We start from the raw sequence: 20777 nt of genomic DNA, 5'->3' as shown, positions 1-20777 counted from the left end.
GCCGCTCTCGGGAGGTGAAGAAGGCAGCCACAGCCCAGGAGCGGTGGATTGAGGAGGCAGCACGTATGAGAGGCTGGAAGCCCGAGAGGCTCACCCAAGAATTTCTTGGGGGGGGCCTAAAGGGGAGTGTGGCGAAGCCGGGTAGGATACCTGAGCCAACTCCCCGGGCTTGCCGTGGAGTGAGAGGGCGTCGTACTGGTCAGACACCGTGTTATGCGGTGAAGCGCACGGTGTCCCCAGTACGTGTGCTTAGCCCAGTGCGGGCTATTCCACCTTGCCGCACTGGGAGGGCTAGGTTGGGCATCGAGCCGGATGCCATGAAGCCGGCCCAACGTATCTGGCCTCCAGTACGTCTCCTCGGGCCGGCGTACATGGCACCAGCCTTACAGGTGGTGTCCCCGGTTCGCCTGCATAGCCCAGTGCGGGCTATTCCACCTCGCCGCACTGGCAGGGCTACGGGGTCCATTCAACCTGGTAAGGTTGGGGAGGCTCGGTGCTCAAGAGCACGTGTCCTCCTTCACGGTCCGGTATATCCGGCGCCACCTTCCCACCCCAGCTCAGTACCACCAGTGCCTACACCACGCACCAGGCTTCCAGTGCATCTCCAGAGCCCTGTTCCTCCTCCACGTACTCTCCCTATGGTGCGTGTCTCCAGCCCAGTGCCTCCAGTTCCGGCACCACGCACCAAGCCTCCTGTGCGTCTCCAGAGCCCTGGACGCACTGTTCCTTCTCCCCGCACTCGCCCTGAGGTGCGTGCCCTCAGCCCGGTACCTCCAGTTCCGGTACCACGCACCAGGCCTAGAGTGCGCCACGAGAGTCCAGTGTGCCCTGTTCCTTCTCCCCGCACTCGCCCTGAGGTGCGTGCCCTCAGCCCGGTACCTCCAGTTCCGGTACCACGCACCAGGCCTATAGTGCGTCTCAGCCGGCCAGAGTCTGCCGTCTGCCCAGCGGTGCCTGAACGGCCCGTCTGCCCAGCTCCGTCTGAGCCATCTGTCTGCCCAGCTCCGTCTGAGCCATCTGTCTGCCCAGCGCCGTCTGAGCCATCTGTCTGCCCAGCGCCGTCTGAGCCATCTGTCTGCCCAGCGCCGTCTGAGCCATCTGTCTGCCCAGCGCCGTCTGAGCCATCTGTCTGCCCAGCGCCGTCTGAGCCATCTGTCTGCCCAGCGCCGTCTGAGCCATCTGTCTGCCCAGCGCCATCTGAGTCAGCCGTCTGCCACGAGCCAGTAGAGCCGCCCGTCTGTCCCGAGCCAGTAGAGCCGTCCGTCAGTCAGGAGCCGCTAGAGCCGTCCGTCAGTCAGGAGCTGCCAGAGACGCCCGCCAGTCAGGAGCTGCCAGAGACGCCCGCCAGTCAGGAGCTGCCAGAGACGCCCGCCAGTCAGGAGCTGCCAGAGACGCCCGCCAGTCAGGAGCTGCCAGAGACGCCCGCCAGTCAGGAGCTGCCAGAGACGCCCGCCAGTCAGGAGCTGCCAGAGACGCCCGCCAGTCAGGAGCTGCCAGAGACGCCCGCCAGTCAGGAGCTGCCAGAGACGCCCGCCAGTCAGGAGCTGCCAGAGACGCCCGCCAGTCAGGAGCTGCCAGAGACGCCCGCCAGTCAGGAGCTGCCAGAGACGCCCGCCAGTCAGGAGCTGCCAGAGACGCCCGCCAGTCAGGAGCTGCCAGAGACGCCCGCCAGTCAGGAGCTGCCAGAGACGTCCGACAGTCCGGAGCTGCCCTACAGTCCGGAGCTGCCCTACAGTCCGGAGCTGCCACTCAGCCCGGACCTGCCGGAGTCCCTCAGTCAGGACCTGCCGGAGTCCCTCAGCCAGGACCTGCCGCCCCTTATCCCGGTGCTGGTCCTTATCCCGGTGCTGGTCCTTATCCCGGTGCTGCCCCTTGTCCCGGTGCTGCCCCTTGTCCCGGTGCTGCCCCTTGTCCCGGTGCTGCCCCTTGTCCCGGTGCTGCCCCTTGTCCCGGTGCTGCCCCTTGTCCCGGTGCTGCCCCTTGTCCCGGTGCTGCCCCTTATCCCGGTGCTGCCCCTTATCCCGGTGCTGCCCCTTCATTTAGGTGGGGTTAGTGGGAGGGTGGTCATTGGGAGGGGGATAAAGAAGCGGGGATTGATTATGGTGGGGTGGGGACCTCGTCCACCGCCAGAGCCGCCACCGTGGACAGACGCCCACCCAGACCCTCCCCTAGACTTTGTGCTGGTGCGCCCGGAGTTCGCACCTTAAGGGGGGGGTTCTGTCACGTTCCTGACCTGTTTTCCTTTGTTTTGTATTCATTTTAGTTGGTCAGGGCGTGAGTTGGGTGGGTTTGTCTATGTTTGTATTTCTATGTGGGGTTTTGTGTTCGGCCTGGCATGATTCTCAATTAGAGACAGGTGTGTATTGTTTGTCTCTAATTGAGAGTCATACAAAGGCAGCCAGGGTTTCACTGGTGTTTGGTGGGTGTTTGTTCCTGTGTCCTCACAGGACAGTTGAAGGTTAGTCACGTTTGTTGTTTTGTAGTTTGTAGTGTCTTGTTTGCTGTTTTTCATTAAAAGATGGCTTATTTCCCTCAATCCGCATCTTGGTCCTATCCATGCTCCTCCTCGTTTGAGGAGGAGAACAACATTGACTGCCTTTACACAGAAGTTGGCAGCAACTGTTTTTTTTCTTCATAAACATATACTACCGTTCAAAAGTTTGCGGTCACTTAGAAATGTATTTGTTTGTAAAGAAAAGCACATTTGTTGTCTATTAAAAGAACATACAATTGATCAGAAATACAGTGTAGACATTGTTAATGTTGTAAATGACTATTGTAGCTGGAAACAGCTGATTTTTAATGGAATATCTACATAGGCGTACATAGGCCCATTATCAGCAACCATCACTCCTGTGTTCCAATGGCATGTTGTGTTAGCTAATCCAAGTTTATCATTTTAAAAGGCTAATTGATCATTAGAAAACCCTTTTGCAATTATGTTAGCACAGCTGAAAACTGTTTATTAAAGAAGCAATAAAACTGGCCTTCTTCAGACTAGTTGAGTATCTGGAGCATCAGCATTTGTGGGAATCGATTAAAGGCTAAAAATGTCCAGAAACAAATAGTTTTCTTCTGAAACAAGTCCGTTTTTTCTTGTTTGGAGCAATGAAGGCTATTCCATGCGAGAAACTGCCAAGAAACTGAAGATTTCGTACAATGCTTTGTACTGCTCCCTTCACAGAACAGCGCAAACTGGTTCTAACCAGAATAGAAGGAGGAGTGGGAGGCCTCTCTCTCTCTCTCTCTCTCTCTCTCTCTCTCAAATTTCTTTATTGGCATGACAAACATTTATCAAATATTGCCACCACCATTTAAAGCTGTCCAGGGGGGAGGGACTATATAAGTAAATATAGTGAAATAGAAATAGTTTACACCTAAACTGTCTGGTTTAGGTGTAAAGTGTGGAGTAGACATTCTGACATGGATAGCAGAATTCCATTACCTTCAGGCTTAGATTCATTCAATTATGTTTCACAGTTGTGATTAAATTCCATGAATGTCCTTTTTCCCCCTAAGTGGGAAGTGTAGGTTAGCACTGTGTTAGAAGCCATGAGGTGTGTCTGTCTGTCTGTCTGTCTGTCTGTCTGTCTGTCTGTCTGTCTGTCTGTCTGTCTGTCTGCTAGAAGAACTAGCTCCACGTGTCTTACTGTCTCACTGTTAGCCCAGCCAAAATGAATTATAGTGTCTTTAATTAGATTTTTCACCATGCATGAATGTACTCAGAAGGTGAGAGCCAAATGGAGGAGACTGGATGCCAGAGAGACTATGAAGCCACACTGGCGAGACTGTGACATGATACAGTCATATTAAAACACAGTTTAAAACATCATGTACAGTCAGTAAGCACACAAACAAGGTCTGAAATTACTAGTTTCTTCTTCTCTTTGGCAAGACTAGAAATGACAGACTGAATAATTCCTCTGAAAAAAACATTACTTCTAGACTCACTCATATGTGAGTTAAAGGTAGTCAGGAGGGAATTCAGGCTTCTCCCCGAATCTATAAGAAAATCATTTGATAGAGTAGGTTGATCAAAGCCTGATCAAAAGAGATGCTACTCATGTTGCATCTCCTTTTTAAATATGCAGTACACCAGCCTCCTGTGATCCTCTACACCTCTGATGAATGCCAAGGATGAGAGGAGTTAGTATTTAATGCTACACTGGGTCTGAAGAGCCGTGATCCTACAGCAGAGCCTGACATAGGGAGAAGTGAGTTGTTTTCAGAGATCCGTCACATTCCCCCTGTAATGGAACCCCGTGATGGAGCTATTGGAGTTGATGCCAGGTCAAGTGTATAGCAACAGCGCTGTAACAGGCAAGGCACCATGATCATAATGTCAAATGGCAGTCTCAAAATGTATTTTTTCACATTTATTTTGACAGGTAATCATGCCAAGAGTGTGCAAAGCTATCATCAAGGCAAAGGGTGGCTACTTTGAAGAATCTCATATATGAAATATATTTAGATTTGTTTAACACTTTTTTGCTTACTACATGATTCCATATGTGTTATTTCATAGTTTTGATGTCTTCACTATTATTCTACAATGTAGAAAATAGTCAAAATAATGAGAAACCCTTTAATGAGTAGGTGTGTCCAAACTTTTGACTGGTACTGTAGACAATACCGTCATAGTCTATAACAGGTGTGAATGTGGACTGAATTATTTGTTTTCTGTTATTTAATGACAGGCATGAACTATTCTTATAAAATAATTGCTAATTTCTTATATAACTCATCAACATGCTTTTTGAAAGATAGCTAAAAAGGGCACAGTACATATGGAGGATCTTCATTTGATCACCCTGTTGCAGGACATTTTAAAACTTGTAGTGTATTTGAGGTTTAAAAAGACTTCTGAAGTTTGTAATTTCCACTTTGGACTTTCAGACTTGATTTTTCCTTACAAAAAATCTATTAACTCCTACAAATATTTTTACATTTCCTTTTGCTGAAGCATATTTTCTTTTGCTGTAGCAAGTTTGCTCAATTTTGATCCTACACCTGTATGTGTTTTTGTCTATCATACCTCTAAACCAGACCAGAAATCAGGTGAGCTCAAGTCAAGCACTGCTTATCCCTTGCGCTGAGGACCTACAATATCTTGTACAATGTTGCAAGTTCGCTTGTGCAAGCTTCAGCTGACCCAAGTTAATAGTTGATACAATGTTTCAAGTTCATTGCAGACAGGCCATGCAGGCTGTAGTTTTTATTTGTTGGCTTTATGTAGGTTATCTTTACATAGTTGGCAATAGAAGTTACTTTTTGGGTTTGAATCATTTTCCTTTAGATTTGGATAGAATTTTGATTAACCACTGTCATGGAAAAATTGCAAGATTATGTTATAATGTATTTATTGCATCAAATGGTTGTTTTATTCGACAGAATAGAGTATTCTGTTAACTATTGTGTGTGTGTTCTACTGAGGATGGGCCTATATGAGATAACACTGACAGAGGAGATTTACGATGTCTTTGGGTGATAAAACCTAAAGAGCATTCCAGAGAACATGAGTTAATGTTTCTGCTCTATAACCGTACCAGGAAGAGATGGTTCCAGTTTGGAGTCTTAACCTTGTGACACATTCTATGTATCTGTTGTTCGTCATGTAGGTTGAAAGGGGTGTCCCTTGGCTATAACAGACCTTTGTCTTTTATAGCCACAAAAATGCATATGAAAAACATAACTGGCACGCAGATGGGTAGAAATGGTAAGATAAATGGTCATTCCACATGAGCAAGGTTGCCGACTCCTCATGTAGCCCACTACCGGCAACTTCAAGAGAGTAATGGTAGAATCTGCGAAAGCTAGCAGGAGTAGGAGGAGAATAATTGGGTCAGGTTTTTTTCTTCTGGTTATCTAGATCTCTAGCCCCCTCTTGAGACGTTTGTCTTACTTCATCAAACCGTAAGCTTAAAGCATCAGACAAGATCAATGCATATAGTTGATTTTATTAAAACACATAGGGTGTATCTATCTATATATGGAAAAATACACATAAAACATTTAGACCAGACGACTTTCGGTCGACCAAGATTGTTTTTGGCCGGGGACAGCCCTAGTTGCTACACAGGAGTGGCAAACTATACGAGTTATTACACATTGAGTGGCAGACTATACGAGTTGTTACACATTGAGTGGCAGACTGTATGAGTTGTTACACATTGAGTGGCAGACTGTATGAGTTGTTACACATTGAGTGGCAGACTGTATGAGTTGTTACACATTGAGTGGCAGACTGTATGAGTTGTTACACATTGAGTGGCAGACTGTATGAGTTGTTACACAGCGAGTGGCAGACTGTATGAGTTGTTACACATTGAGTGGCAGACTGTATGAGTTGTTACACATTGAGTGGCAGACTGTATGAGTTGTTACACAGCGAGTGGCAGACTGTATGAGTTGTTACACATTGAGTGGCAGACTGTATGAGTTGTTACACATTGAGTGGCAGACTGTATGAGTTGTTACACATTGAGTGGCAGACTGTATGAGTTGTTACACATTGAGTGGCAGACTGTATGAGTTGTTACACATTGAGTGGCAGACTGTATGAGTTGTTACACATTGAGTGGCAGACTGTATGAGTTGTTACACATTGAGTGGCAGACTGTATGAGTTGTTACACATTGAGTGGCAGACTGTATGAGTTGTTACACATTGAGTGGCAGACTGTATGAGTTGTTACACATTGAGTGGCAGACTGTATGAGTTGTTACACATTGAGTGGCAGACTGTATGAGTTGTTACACAGCGAGTGGCAGACTGTAGGCGTTGTTACACATTGAAAGGCAGACTGTATGAGTTGCTACACAGCAAGAGGCAGACTGTATGAGTTGTTACACATTGAGTGACAGACTGTATGAGTTGCTACACAGCAAGAGGCAGACTGTATGAGTTGTTACACATTGAGTGGCAGACTGTATGAGTTGTTACACATTGAGTGGCAGACTGTATGAGTTGCTACACAGCAAGAGGCAGACTGTATGAGTTGTTACACATTGAGTGACAGACTGTATGAGTTGTTACACATTGAGTGGCAGACTGTATGAGTTGTTACACATTGAGTGGCAGACTGTATGAGTTGTTACACAGAGAGTGGCAGACTGTATGAGTTGTTACACAGAGAGTGAGAGACTGTATGAGTTGTTACACAGACAGTGACAGACTGTATGAGTTGCTACACAGCGAGTGGCAGACTGTATGAGTTGCTACACAGCAAGAGGCAGACTGTATGAGTTGTTACACATTGAGTGACAGACTGTATGAGTTGTTACACATTGAGTGGCAGACTGTATGAGTTGTTACACATTGAGTGGCAGACTGTATGAGTTGTTACACAGAGAGTGGCAGACTGTATGAGTTGTTACACAGAGAGTGAGAGACTGTATGAGTTGTTACACAGACAGTGACAGACTGTATGAGTTGCTACACAGCGAGTGGCAGACTGTATGAGTTGTTACACAGAGAGTGAGAGACTGTATGAGTTGTTACACAGACAGTGACAGACTGTATGAGTTGCTACACAGCAAGAGGCCGACTGTATGAGTTGTTAAACAGCAAGTGACAGACTGTATGAGTTGCTACACAGCAAGAGGCAGACTGTATGAGTTGGTAAACAGCAAGTGACAGACTGTATGAGTTGCTACAAAGCAAGAGGCAGACTGTACGAGTTGTTAAACAGCAAGTGACAGACTGTATGAGTTGCTACACAGAGAGTGACAGACTGTATGAGTTGCTACACAGAGAGTGACAGACTGTATGAGTTGCTATACAGCTAGTGACAGACTGTATGAGTTGTTACACAGAGAGTGGCAGACTGTATGAGTTGCTACACAGAGAGTGGCAGACTGTATGAGTTGCTATACAGCGAGTGGCAGACTGTATGAGTTGTTACACAGAGAGTGACAGACTGTATGAGTTGTTACACAGAGAGTGACAGACTGTATGAGTTGCTACACAGAGAGTGACAGACTGTATGAGTTGCTATACAGCGAGTGACAGACTGTATGAGTTGCTATACAGCGAGTGACAGACTGTATGAGTTGTTACACAGAGAGTGGCAGACTGTATGAGTTGCTACACAGAGAGTGACAGACTGTATGAGTTGTTACACAGAGAGTGACAGACTGTATGAGTTGCTACACAGAGAGTGACAGACTGTATGAGTTGCTATACAGCGAGTGACAGACTGTATGAGTTGCTACACAGCAAGAGGCAGACTGTATGAGTTGCTACACAGAGAGTGACAGACTGTATGAGTTGCTACACAGAGAGTGGCAGACTGTATGAGTTGCTATACAGCGAGTGACAGACTGTATGAGTTGCTACACAGAGAGTGGCAGACTGTATGAGTTGCTACACAGAGAGTGACAGACTGTATGAGTTGTTACACAGAGAGTGACAGACTGTATGAGTTGTTACACAGAGAGTGACAGACTGTATGAGTTGCTATACAGCGAGTGACAGACTGTATGAGTTGTTACACAGAGAGTGACAGACTGTATGAGTTGCTACACAGAGAGTGACAGACTGTATGAGTTGTTACACAGAGAGTGACAGACTGTATGAGTTGCTACACAGAGAGTGACAGACTGTATGAGTTGTTACACAGAGAGTGACAGACTGTATGAGTTGCTACACAGAGAGTGACAGACTGTATGAGTTGCTATACAGCGAGTGACAGACTGTATGAGTTGCTACACAGCAAGAGGCAGACTGTATGAGTTGCTATACAGCGAGTGACAGACTGTATGAGTTGCTACACAGAGAGTGACAGACTGTATGAGTTGTTACACAGAGAGTGACAGACTGTATGAGTTGTTACACAGAGAGTGACAGACTGTATGAGTTGCTACACAGAGAGTGACAGACTGTATGAGTTGTTACACAGAGAGTGACAGACTGTATGAGTTGTTACACAGAGAGTGACAGACTGTATGAGTTGTTACACAGAGAGTGACAGACTGTATGAGTTGCTACACAGAGAGTGACAGACTGTATGAGTTGCTACACAGAGAGTGACAGACTGTATGAGTTGTTACACAGAGAGTGACAGACTGTATGAGTTGCTACACAGAGAGTGACAGACTGTATGAGTTGCTACACAGAGAGTGACAGACTGTATGAGTTGTTACACAGAGAGTGACAGACTGTATGAGTTGTTACACAGAGAGTGACAGACTGTATGAGTTGCTACACAGAGAGTGACAGACTGTATGAGTTGCTATACAGCGAGTGACAGACTGTATGAGTTGCTACACAGCAAGAGGCAGACTGTATGAGTTGCTATACAGCGAGTGACAGACTGTATGAGTTGCTACACAGAGAGTGACAGACTGTATGAGTTGTTACACAGAGAGTGACAGACTGTATGAGTTGTTACACAGAGAGTGACAGACTGTATGAGTTGCTACACAGAGAGTGACAGACTGTATGAGTTGTTACACAGAGAGTGACAGACTGTATGAGTTGCTACACAGAGAGTGACAGACTGTATGAGTTGCTACACAGAGAGTGACAGACTGTATGAGTTGTTACACAGAGAGTGACAGACTGTATGAGTTGTTACACAGAGAGTGACAGACTGTATGAGTTGCTACACAGAGAGTGACAGACTGTATGAGTTGCTATACAGCGAGTGACAGACTGTATGAGTTGCTACACAGCAAGAGGCAGACTGTATCTGGCCACAGAGAGTGAGAGTGAGATAGTTGTTGCACTATGTGTGCCTGGTAGGAATAGATTCAGTTGGTTAGCGACTTGATGAAGGCTGTGTGTGCAGGCACACCTCGCTATGTTTTTCTTTGGTATTAAAAGCTGTATTATTGTGTCCTCTCCCAGGCTCTGGTGGGTACAGGGACGTCCTCTCTGGGTTAGGGTTGTATTAAAAGCTGTATTATTGTGTCCTCTCCCAGGCTCTGGTGGGTACAGAGGGACGTCCTCTCTGGGTTAGGGTTGTATTAAAAGCTGTATTATTGTGTCCTCTCCCAGGCTCTGGTGGGTACAGAGGGACGTCCTCTCTGGGTTAGGGTTGTATTAAAAGCTGTATTATTGTGTCCTCTCCCAGGCTCTGGTGGGTACAGAGGGACGTCCTCTCTGGGTTAGGGTTGTATTAAAAGCTGTATTATTGTGTCCTCTCCCAGGCTCTGGTGGGTACAGAGGGACGTCCTCTCTGGGTTAGGGTTGTATTAAAAGCTGTATTATTGTGTCCTCTCCCAGGCTCTGGTGGGTACAGAGGGACGTCCTCTCTGGGTTAGGGTTGTATTAAAAGCTGTATTATTGTGTCCTCTCCCAGGCTCTGGTGGGTACAGAGGGACGTCCTCTCTGGGTTAGGGTTGTATTAAAAGCTGTATTATTGTGTCCTCACATGCACATGCACGCAGACACATATAACTAAGGCTGAGCTGACTGGGTGATGGGTCATCAGTGGGCCTGGCTGTAAGAGTGTCTTAGACGTTGTTTAATCAGGCCGTTTTGTCTGTTGCCTACAGCTGTGCTTCTGCACCTCCACTCAACACACGCTGGAATCCAATAACAACACCCAGCTAAAGGTAGAGCCCTCCCCCCTCACACACACGCACACGCACACGCACACGCACACACACACACACACACACACACACATAAACTCAAATCTAACACACGCAAACACAGAAACACACACCATCTCACCCAATCTAATCCCACCCCTTATGAGGTCAAACATCACACTATGCCAAGCCCATACCAGACTATAGTCTACTTATGCCCAAAGCCAATAACAATGACTCACCAAACCTCCGCAACCTCTGACCCCTTCACTGGTGCTCTTACGCTCCTGCCTTACTTTGTCTATGGTCATCTTAAAACCCCTTCCAAACAGACTAACCTTGTGTCTTATCCTTAAAATCTCAATCCTGCACTTCTTATACACATAAATACATCCACACCTCAGACACACAACACAGTCCATGTACAAGTTCCTACAGTAGCTCCATTCACCGTCAGCATCTCCTGAGCCCTGGTCCTCCAGACAAACCTATTGTTCTCCCTTACCCCCCTGCGTGTTAGTGTTATCTTTAGTAATCTGACAGAGAGGGGAGGGCCTATCTCTGTCAGCCAGCCTGAAGGGCCTATTACACAGTACTGATAACCCACAGGAAGCAACCAGGCTAGAGCAGGACCAGAGGCTGGAGAGAGGAGAGGAGATGAGGCTACTCTACAGAGAGAGAGAGCGAGAGAGAGAAAGAGAGGGGGGGGGAGAGAATACTCTACAGAGGGAGGAGAGAGAGTCAGAGAGAGAGTGAGAGAGAGGGGGGAGGAGAGAGGATACTCTACAGAGAGAGAGAGGAGGAGAGAGAGGGGAAAGAGCGAGGAAGAGAGGAGAGAGAAGGAGAGAGCGAGGAGAGAGAGAGAAAGAGAGAGAGGAGAGAGAAAGAGAGAAAGAGAGGGAGGAAAGAGCGATCATAGGGTTAAAGGGAAATAATTCGAAAAAGAAGAGCAAGAAGGAAGGGAACAATACGTTTAGTGAGGAAAGGGAAGAGAAAGGGAGAGCAAGGATTAGTGACAGGGTGCAAGGACAATGTGACAGCGACAGGAAGGAGACATTGAATAGAATGGTGTTGCTTGAGATGCTGAAAAATGCAATAAGGGGAGAGAAAAGGAGAGATACGGAGATGGAGGATAAGAGCTCATCTGGCTGACTAATGCCAAAGCTGTCTACAGAGACGTAACACTACACCCACACCTTTATCTACTGTCCATCTAGTAGGAGAAGTAAGAGGGAGGTACAGGAGTAGAGAGAACAGAGAGTAGGATAAGGCTGAGAGATGAGCCAACATGAGGCTGTCTGTTTTTTTCCAGTCTACCCTGTCACTGAGCTGTTTGCAGGTTAGATCAGAAGAAGCGTGCCTTCTACTGCTATCACTTGGGACTACTGGAGTGGAAGCCTTTTTTATATTTTCCTTCTCTCTCTCCTTCCTCTCCCTCCCTCCTTACTCTTTCTCCCCCACCCTCTCTCTCTCTCTCTCTCTCTCTCTCTCTCTCTCTCTCTCTCTCTCTCTCTGTCCTTCCTCTCTTTCTTTCTTTCTCTCTCTCTCTCTCTGAATTTATTCTAAGCCACTCTGGGATGAATTCAAGGGTGGGAATGAGAGTGTTCTTGGAACCTTGTGGCAATGTTGTTGGAACGTTGTTGGAATGTTGAAGGAATGTTGTTACTTACATCATTCGGAGACACCGTCAGCACACTCCTGCTCTTCCTCATCTTCCGTGGAGTATTCCTCACTTTGTTACACAGCAGCCAGCTTCACATACACACCTGGAACAACACAATACACACACACATACGTGTTACTGTTGTAGAGTCCAAAGAGGACTTAGTTTGTGTAGTTGTTTAGTATTCTATAAAATATAGATAGTAAAATAAAAACAAGAGTGGTTCCATTATTGATATATACAGTACCAGTCAAAAGTTTGAACAGACCTACTCATTCAAGGGTTTTTCTTTATTTTTGACTATTTTCTATACTGTAGAATAATAGTGAAGACATCAAATCTATGAAATAACACAATGCAGTAACCAAAAGAGTGTTAAAGAAATCAAAATATATTTTATATTTGAGATTCTTCAAAGTAGCCACCCTTTGCCTTGATGACAGCTTTGCACACTCTTGGCATTCTCTCAACCAGCTTCACCTGGAATGCTGGTCCAACAGTGAGAGGACAGTGAGAGGACAGTGAGAGGACAGTGCGAGGACAGTGAGAGGACAGTGAGAGGACATCGAGAGGACAGTGAGAGGACAGTGTGAGGACAGTGAGAGGACAGTGTGAGGACAGTGAGAGGACAGTGTGAGGACAGTGAGAGGATAGTGAGAGGTCAGTGCGAGGACAGTGAGAGGAAAGTGAGAGGAAAGTGAGAGGACAGTAAGAGGAAAATCCTAGGTCTTCACTCTCCCATCGCACTCAAATGAAATGTTATTTGTCGTGCTTCTTAAACAACAGGTGTAGACTAACTCTAGCCCTACGCCAGATGATCTGTGTGAGGAAACAGGGTAACGCAAGGTCAGCAAAGCACATCAACAGTAAGAAACAGAGGAAAAAAGTCGTCAGATGAGGAAAATGCTAAGCTATCGGACTGTTTTGCTAGCACAGACTGGAATATGTTCCGGGATTCTTCCGATGACATTGAGGAGTACACCACATCAGTCACTGGATTCATCAATAAGTGCATTGATGACGTCATCCCCACAGTGACCGTACGTACATACCCCAACCAGAAGCCATGGATTACAGGCAGCATCCGCACTGAGCTAAAGGCTAGAGCTGCTTCTTTCAAGGAGTGGGACTCTAACCCAGAAGCTTATAAGAAATCCCGCTATGCCCTCCAACGAACCACTAAACAGGCAAAACATCAATACAGGACTAAGATTGAACCGTACTACACTGGCTCTGACGCTGGTCGGATGTGGCAGGGCTTGCAAACTATTACAGACTACAAAGGCAAGCACAGCCACGAGCTGCCCAGGGACATGCCCAGTGGCCTACCAGACGAGCTAAATTACTTCTATGCTCACTTAGAGGCAAGTAACACTGAAACATGCATGAGAGCATCAGCTGTTCCGGACGACTGTGTGATCACGCAATGCGTAGCCAAAGTAAGAATTTCACTGTTAGGTCTACACCTATTGTATTCGGCGCATGTGACAAATACAATTTGATTTGAAGAGTGAGTTATGCTAATGTTGGAAAAACCTGGGCAGTTTCAGTCAGGATCACAGTGCTGCGCAACTCGTGTCCTTACAGTTTCACTCAGTATGTGGTGTGGAGAAGCTCTGCTCTGTTCTCCAAAATGGCTCTGTGTTAGCTCTCATTTGTTCAGATCCTTTGTTTATACACTATCTTGTTCTGACTCCTGACTCAGTGATCATCATCCGGTCTGTCTGTGTACTGTAACACACACAACCTGTGTGTTTCAGAGAAGAGCTGTTCATGTTATCCATGTAGTTTCAGATGCATGTGTGTTTATGTGTGTTTGTGCGTGTGTGTTGTGTGTGTGTTTATGTATGTGTGTGTGTGTGTGCGTATTTATGTGTGCGTGTGTGTTTATGTGTGTGTTCTTGTTCATGTGTGTTTGTGTGTGTGCATGTGTTTATGCTTGTGTTTATGTGTGTGTGTGTGTGTGTTTATCTGTGCGTGTGTGTTTATGTGTGCGTGTGTGTTTATGTGTGTGTTTATGTTTGTGTGTGTGTGTGTGTGCATGTGTTTATGTTTGTGTTTATGTGAGCATGTGTGTTTGTGTGTGTTAATGTGTGCATGTGTGTTTATGTGTGTGTTAATGTGTGTGTGTAACCGTATCATTTAAACATATATATGTTTTATTTAACCTTTATATAACTAGACAAGTCATTTAAGAACAAATTCTTATTTACAATGACGGCCTACACCGGGCAAACCCGGACGACGCTGGGCCAATTGTGCGCCTCCCTATGGGACTCCCAATCACGGCCTCTAGCACTGAGATGCAGTGCCTTAGTCTGCTGCGCTACTCGGGAGCCCATCATAACTCTCATAACCTTATCATAACCTTATCACCACTCCTATACTGAAGTAAAAGACTGGCCTAGATTACTATAACGGTGTTATTATATGTATGTAACTCACACAGACACAAACACCCACACCCACACCCACACCCACACCCACACCCACACCCACACACACACCACTGTTGCATGATCCTTGGTTCAAATCATAATAATAATAATGGGTGGTGGCCAGGCCAGGCTGCAGTGGGAGTGGTAACTGCAGGTCAGAGCTTCATTAAATCATAGGGTGGGTAGAGGGCTGGACGCTTAAATCAATTTCAGCTCTCTGGTATGGGACAGGGGGGTTAGCTAAATCACCTGTGATGATGGAGACATCGAGGAGGCATTGGGAAACAGATGACAACATTGAGTGTTGAATGTTCATTTTTGAGTTCATCCTGATGTCAATTGTTTTTCTAGCTTTACAAAGCACATACCGGCACATTTTGCTTTACATTTTACACTTTAGTCATTTAGCAGACACTCTTATCCAGAGCAACTTACATGAGCAATTAGGGTTAAATGCCTTGCGCAAGGGCAAATTGACAGATGTTCACCTAGTCAGCTCAGAGATTTGAATCAGCAACCTTTCGGTTACTGGACCAACCTCTTAACTGCTAGGCTACCTACATCAACTGAGATTGTTTTCAGGAACTGCAATATTGTCTTTATATATCAGAGTATTGCTCTTCATGGAACAACTGCTGTAGGGCCTGGGTGGGTACATTGTTGCATCATCATTCTCATGCCTTCTCTTATGCAGCTGAAATATAGAGAGCTTTCATCGTGTAAATAACATTTGAAGTCATCCTCCCTCAACCAAGAGGGAAATATATTTTTCACCTCCCAAATTTCTAACACCAATATGCATGTTGTTTCTGGTTACCTTATGTACAGGTGTGTATAGTGTTTCTCTCCAATCATCCTGCCTCCCGAGTGGCGCAGCGGTCTAAGGCACTGCATCGCGGCTTTATATCAACCGGCTTTGATCGCGAGAGCCCATAGTGAAAGCTTTCTTCCTTAAGGTAACGAGGTCTAGAACATTCCAATCCACAAATAGCATACATCCCCATCAGTCAGTAAAAGCCTATGGGTGCTAATGGAGCCCAAGGATGTACAATGAATACGGATATTGACATTAGCCAAGGCTAATGGGCGACAAGACGCTAGCAGAAGTTTGTCCAAGAGCCAATCATTGATCAAGAGCGCTGGAGGGGAGTTGTTTGATTGGATGAATAGGACTGTGGGAGAGGCACAGCAGCCAACCTCTCACATACTTAATGTCATGATTGGGTATGTGACATTATTTCCAGTCCAACATTGCTATTAGAAAAATCATAGCAGTACAGCATTAGCCTGCCTTGTACTGTACATTAAGGGGGCCTGTGTGCTAGTATCCTGTCTAGTGATAACACCTCCTATCCCATACCTTACAGTGTATCTCAACACATTTAGCATAGCTGGCTAATGAAAGCAGCAGTAATGGCCTTGCACAGTTTAATTTCTCACATGCTAATGATGCTAATCATTCAAAGCTATAGAGGGACAGCTCCCATGGTTGTGTGTGTGTGTGTGTGTGTGTGTGTGTGTGTGTGTGTGTGTGTGTGTGTGTGTGTGTGTGTGTGTGTGTGTGTGTGTGTGTGTGTGTGTGTGTGTGTGTGTGTGTGTGTGTGTGTGAGGGAGGGAGGGAGGGAGGGAGGGAGAGGGAGAGAAAGGGAGAAAAGAAAGTGAGAAAAGAGAAAGAAACAATTAGGAGAGCGATAGAGACAAATGGAGGGGAAATGTGAGTGAGAGTGTAAGGGAGAAAGAGGATATAGTGAGTAAGGAGAAAGAGACTATTAGGAGAGATAAGGAGTGGGAAGAGAGAGGGGGAAGACAGAAAGTCAGTGATGGAGAGAGAGCAAGACAGAGAGGATATAGAGAAAATGTGAAAGAATAAAAAGAGTTAAGAGAGAGAGAGAAAGAGGGGGTCAGTGATGGAGAGAGAGAGAGAGAGAGAGAGAGAGAGAAAGAGGGGGTCAGTGATGGAGAGAGAGAGAGCGGGAGCGAGAGTGAGAGAGAGAGAGAGAGAGAGAGAGAGAGAGAGATCGGGAGATGTAGTCAGGTAAAAGGTTAGATAAAGGACAGCCCATGTCCCTAAAACAGATGGCTGCAGTCTGTTAAAAACATTCATCAGGCTTGTGCTAAAACCACAGGGCATATACTGAAAATATAGACTCCATTTATAAACAAGGAATTAGCATACGGTCTACAGAACACCGTCTCCCTAAGCACACTATAGCATGTGGGCAAAGTCAAACCGATTTGGAGAAGCACTTATGAAAATATGAATTTGCCTGTTTTAAAAGCGTTAGAGCTATTTCACTCACCCTCTTGACACAGATAGCTATGGTAGTGATGCTTTACAGTCTGAAATACACTCCTGACTAGAACCAGACACCGGTTGTTATAGACTGCTAGAGGAAGCAGCCAGACAGACAGTTGTGAGCAGGAACAGGTTATCACTCACCCGTTTGGCACTGATAGCTATGGTAAGTGGTCGACTAAAACGTTCCTGACTTAATCCAGATACCAGTTGCATTGAGGAAGCTGACAGACAGTTGTGATCAGGAACAGCTCATGGGGATGTTTTGATTGGATGAAGGACCTGTTTCCTCTTTAGTGTCTGTTAGAGATCAGAGCTTAGCCACTTCCTCTTGCTCCTCAGCTTACAGATATAGGATCTCAATTTGACCTATATTGTCACAGCAAAAGAATCCTGCAGGAACAGGATTTGAACGTTTAGTCCATAATGTTGCTTGATCAGTGGTTAGGCTATTAGCTGGCCAAAAGTAGGCTACATGAAAATTGCTATACTGTTAATATAACCGTGTGTTAGTGTGGGTTTTCAGTGAATTTATGTTAATCATGAAGCTGCGGTGCAGGAAAATTCTCAGCAACAGAAGAGTGATCAAATTAAGATCCTACATCTGTACACTCTCCTCTTCATTCTGACTGACAGCTGTTGCACTTGCTGGATGCCATAGGAGTCTACTGCCATGTATACAGTCTTGTCTCAAGGCAAATGTTTGACATGAGAGCTTTGTGTTTTTATTCAGGACCAGGGTGTTCAGGACTACCACTGTGCTCTGTCATATGGCCTGTCGTTTACTGAATACTTCACCATTACATGTTTTACTAAATACTTTTCATAAATAACGAGCAAAAAGTAATGCGCCTTCATTAAAACTCTCTCTTCAATCCATATGGCTCTCATGTTTTCTACGAACAGGAAAACCCTTATCTAGGTCTTTAGCTACACATTAAGAGGATCATTTTCAGTGACAAGCACACAATCATTATCGGATTATGATTGGCTGCATGGGAATTATGTGTTTCATGTAGATTAGTGAATTAAACGGGGCGGTCCTGGCCCTTGTACGCCGTAGGCTGTGGTGTTTAAACAACTGGCTCTTCAGGGAACAGGAACAATGATGGTGTATGACTTTAGGTACCAGGCTCTGTGTGTGTGTGTGTGTGTGTGTGTGTGTGTGTGTGTGTGTGTGTGTGTGTGTGTGTGTGTGTGTGTGTGTGTGTGTGTGTGTGTGTGTGTGTGTGTGTGTGTGTGTGTGTGTGTGTGTGTGTGTGTGTGTGTGTGTGTGTGTGTGTGTGTGCCAAACTGGACATCTGAGGAAGGCTAATTGGCATTAATTATCCCTTGTCAAGAGAAATATAGTAACAAAGATATCTACATATATTTCAGGGTGTGTAACATTACAGTTTAGAAAACATATTTTTTCCAAAAAAAGTGATCTCTTGGCACACCTTTCTCTGGGTATGGGGTAAGTTGAGCTGCGGGACAGGGTTAGTTAAGCCGCCCCCAAAATGTCTGTACTGAATTAAATATTACCGGTACCTTTTTAAAACCAATCACTATCGCTTTTTTGTCTTTTAATAATTTAAAGCATCTTTTAACACAGGCTTAACACCTCACACACACTCTGTACCTTTAATTTTACACTTCTAACACAAGCACTGTTGTTACCTCATATCCCAGTGATAATGCCTTGTATTACGCCTGGGAAGAAAACACTTCAATTTGCTGAACCATTGGCTCAACTTACCCCAAGGAAAACATTTTAACTACATTAGCCCACACAGCTACAAGGAGGCACTTTCATACTAGGTTTGGCCAGACTGCTATCTGAAGGCCAGCTCCTGTCAGCCTGTGAACATGGCCAGACTGCTATCTGAAGGCCAGGTACTGTCAGCCTGTAAACATGGCCAGACTGCTACAGTATCTGAAGGCCAGGTACTGTCAGCCTGTAAACATGGCCAGACTGCTACAGTATCTGAAGGCCAGGTACTGTCAGCCTGTGAATATGGCCAGACTGCTATCTGAAGGCCATGTACTGTCAGACTGTGAACATGGCCAGACTGCAATCTGAAGGCCAGGTACTGTCAGCCTGTAAACATGGCCAGACTGCTACATTATCTGAAGGCCAGGTACTGTCAGTCTGTGAACATGGCCAGACTGCTATCTGAAGGCCAGGTACTGTCAGCCTGTAAACATGGCCAGACTGCTATCTGAAGGCCAGGTACTGTCAGCCTGTAAACATGGCCAGACTGCTACAGTATCTGAAGGCCAGGTACTGTCAGCCTGTAAACATGGCCAGACTGCTACAGTATCTGAAGGCCAGGTACTGTCAGCCTGTGAATATGGCCAGACTGCTACAGTATCTGAAGGCCAGGTACTGTCAGCCTGTGAACATGACCAGACTGTTATCTGAAGGCCAGCTACTGTCAGCCTGTGAACATGGCCAGACTGCTATCTGAAGGCCAGGTACTGTCAGCCTGTGAACAAGCCCAGACTGCTATCTGAAGGCCAGCTACTGTCAGCCTGTGAACATGGCCAGACTGCTATCTGAAAGCCAGCTACTGTCAGCCTGTGAACATGGCCAGACTGCTACATTATCTGAAGGCCAGGTACTGTCAGCCTGTGAACATGGCCAGACTGCTACATTATCTGAAGGCCAGGTACTGTCAGCCTGTGAATATGGCCAGACTGCTATCTGAAGGCCATGTACTGTCAGCCTGTGAACATGGCCAGACTGCTACATTATCTGAAGGCCAGGTACTGTCAGCCTGTGAATATGGCCAGACTGCTATCTGAAGGCCATGTTCTGTCAGTCTGTGAACATGGCCAGACTGCTATCTGAAGGCCAGGTACTGTCAGCCTGTAAACATGGCCAGACTGCTATCTGAAGGCCAGGTACTGTCAGCCTGTAAACATGGCCAGACTGCTACAGTATCTGAAGGCCAGGTACTGTCAGCCTGTAAACATGGCCAGACTGCTACATTATCTGAAGGCCAGGTACTGTCAGCCTGTGAACATGGCCAGACTGCTACATTATCTGAAGGCCAGGTACTGTCAGCCTGTGAATATGGCCAGACTGCTACAGTATCTGAAGGCCAGGTACTGTCAGCCTGTGAACATGGCCAGACTGCTATCTGAAAGCAAGCTACTGTCAGCCTGTGAACATGGCCAGACTGCTATCTGAAGGCCAGCTACTGTCAGCCTGTGAACATGGCCAGACTGCTACATTATCTGAAGGCAAGCTACTGTCAGCCTGTGAACATGGCCAGACTGCTATCTGAAAGCCAGCTACTGTCAGCCTGTGAACATGGCCAGACTGCTACATTATCTGAAGGCCAGCTACTGTCAGCCTGTGAATATGGCCAGACTGCTATCTGAAGGCCAGGTACTGTCAGCCTGTGAACATGGCCAGACTGCTATCTGAAGGCCAGCTACTGTCAGCCTGTGAACATGGCCAGACTGCTATCTGAAAGCCAGCTACTGTCAGCCTGTGAACATAACCAGACTGCTACAGTATCTGAAGGCCAGGTACTGTCAGCCTGTGAACATGGCCAGACTGCCCTCTGAAGGCCAGCTACTGTCAGCCTGTGAACATAACCCAGACTGCTATCTGAAGGCCAGGTACTGTCAGCCTGTGAACATGGCCAGACTGCTACATTATCTGAAGGCCAGGTACTGTCAGCCTGTGAACATAACCAGACTGCTACAGTATCTGAAGGCCAGGTACTGTCAGCCTGTGAACATGGCCAGACTGCCCTCTGAAGGCCAGCTACTGTCAGCCTGTGAACATAACCCAGACTGCTATCTGAAGGCCAGGTACTGTCAGCCTGTGAACATGGCCAGACTGCTAT

General features: G+C 46.3%; 1 protein-coding gene across 1 annotated transcript in view; it reads right to left on the bottom strand.

The window, feature by feature from the left end:
* Positions 1 to 12292, bottom strand: part of LOC129845722 (cAMP-specific 3',5'-cyclic phosphodiesterase 4B-like) — a 37806-nt gene extending 25514 nt beyond the window's left edge. The window contains exon 1 of the mRNA XM_055913605.1: positions 12209 to 12292. Coding sequence (XP_055769580.1) covers positions 12209 to 12250 — 42 coding nt within the window. The 5' untranslated portion in view covers positions 12251 to 12292. The remainder of the gene's footprint in view (positions 1 to 12208) is intronic.
* Positions 12293 to 20777: the final 8485 nt, after the last annotated feature.

The sequence above is a fragment of the Salvelinus fontinalis genome, unplaced genomic scaffold (assembly GCF_029448725.1).
Source record: "Salvelinus fontinalis isolate EN_2023a unplaced genomic scaffold, ASM2944872v1 scaffold_0345, whole genome shotgun sequence".
In the NCBI taxonomy this organism is placed as follows: domain Eukaryota; kingdom Metazoa; phylum Chordata; class Actinopteri; order Salmoniformes; family Salmonidae; genus Salvelinus; species Salvelinus fontinalis.
This window is presented reverse-complemented; position numbering and strand designations above follow the sequence as displayed.